General features: G+C 57.9%; 1 protein-coding gene across 1 annotated transcript in view; it reads left to right on the forward strand.

Annotated features, from left to right (window-relative positions):
- TMEM127 (transmembrane protein 127) overlaps positions 1–609 on the forward strand; it is a gene marked incomplete at both ends in the record, with an annotated part of 3443 nt that extends 2834 nt beyond the window's left edge. The window contains 2 exons of the mRNA XM_057389258.1: positions 155–179; positions 275–609. Coding sequence (XP_057245241.1) covers positions 155–179; positions 275–609 — 360 coding nt within the window. The remainder of the gene's footprint in view (positions 1–154; positions 180–274) is intronic.
- Between the last annotated feature and the right edge of the window lie 6 nt (positions 610–615).

The raw sequence follows: 615 nt of genomic DNA on the forward strand, positions 1-615 counted from the left end.
TACTGGGCCTCAGAGCTGCTCCTGCTGACCCCAGACCTCAAACTCACTCATTCTTTTATGGTTTTCTCTCATTTTTTCCCCCATTTTATCTCATTTTTTCCCCATTTTCTCCCATTTTTTCACCGTTTTCTCCCGTTTTCTCCCATTTTCCCAGTCCTGCAGTGCGCCACGGTGATCGGGTTCTGTTACTGGGCCTCGGAGCTGCTCCTGGTGACTGCAGACCCCAAACCCACTCATTTTATCTCATTTTTTCCCCATTTTCTCCCATTTTTTCACAGTTTTCTCCCTTTTTCTCCATTTCCCAGTCCTGCAGTGCGCCACGGTGATCGGGTTCTGTTACTGGGCCTCGGAGCTGCTCCTGGCGCAGCAGCAGCAGCACAAGAAGTACCACGGCTCGCAGGTGTTGGTCACCTTCGCCGTCAGCTTCTACCTGGTGGCCGGGGCGGGGGGCGCGTCCATCCTGGCCACCGCCGCCAACCTGCTGCGCCACTACCCCAGCGAGGAGGAGGAGCAGGCGCTCGAGCTGCTGCACGAGATGGACGAGGCGGCCGAGCCCTACGGCGGCCCCGGAGACTACGAGGTCATCCACCAGTTCCAGCCGCCGCCCGCGTACAC

This window comes from Malurus melanocephalus, unplaced genomic scaffold (assembly GCF_030028575.1).
Source record: "Malurus melanocephalus ecotype Western Australia unplaced genomic scaffold, MMel_1.1 scaffold_4403, whole genome shotgun sequence".
Lineage (NCBI taxonomy): Eukaryota > Metazoa > Chordata > Aves > Passeriformes > Maluridae > Malurus > Malurus melanocephalus.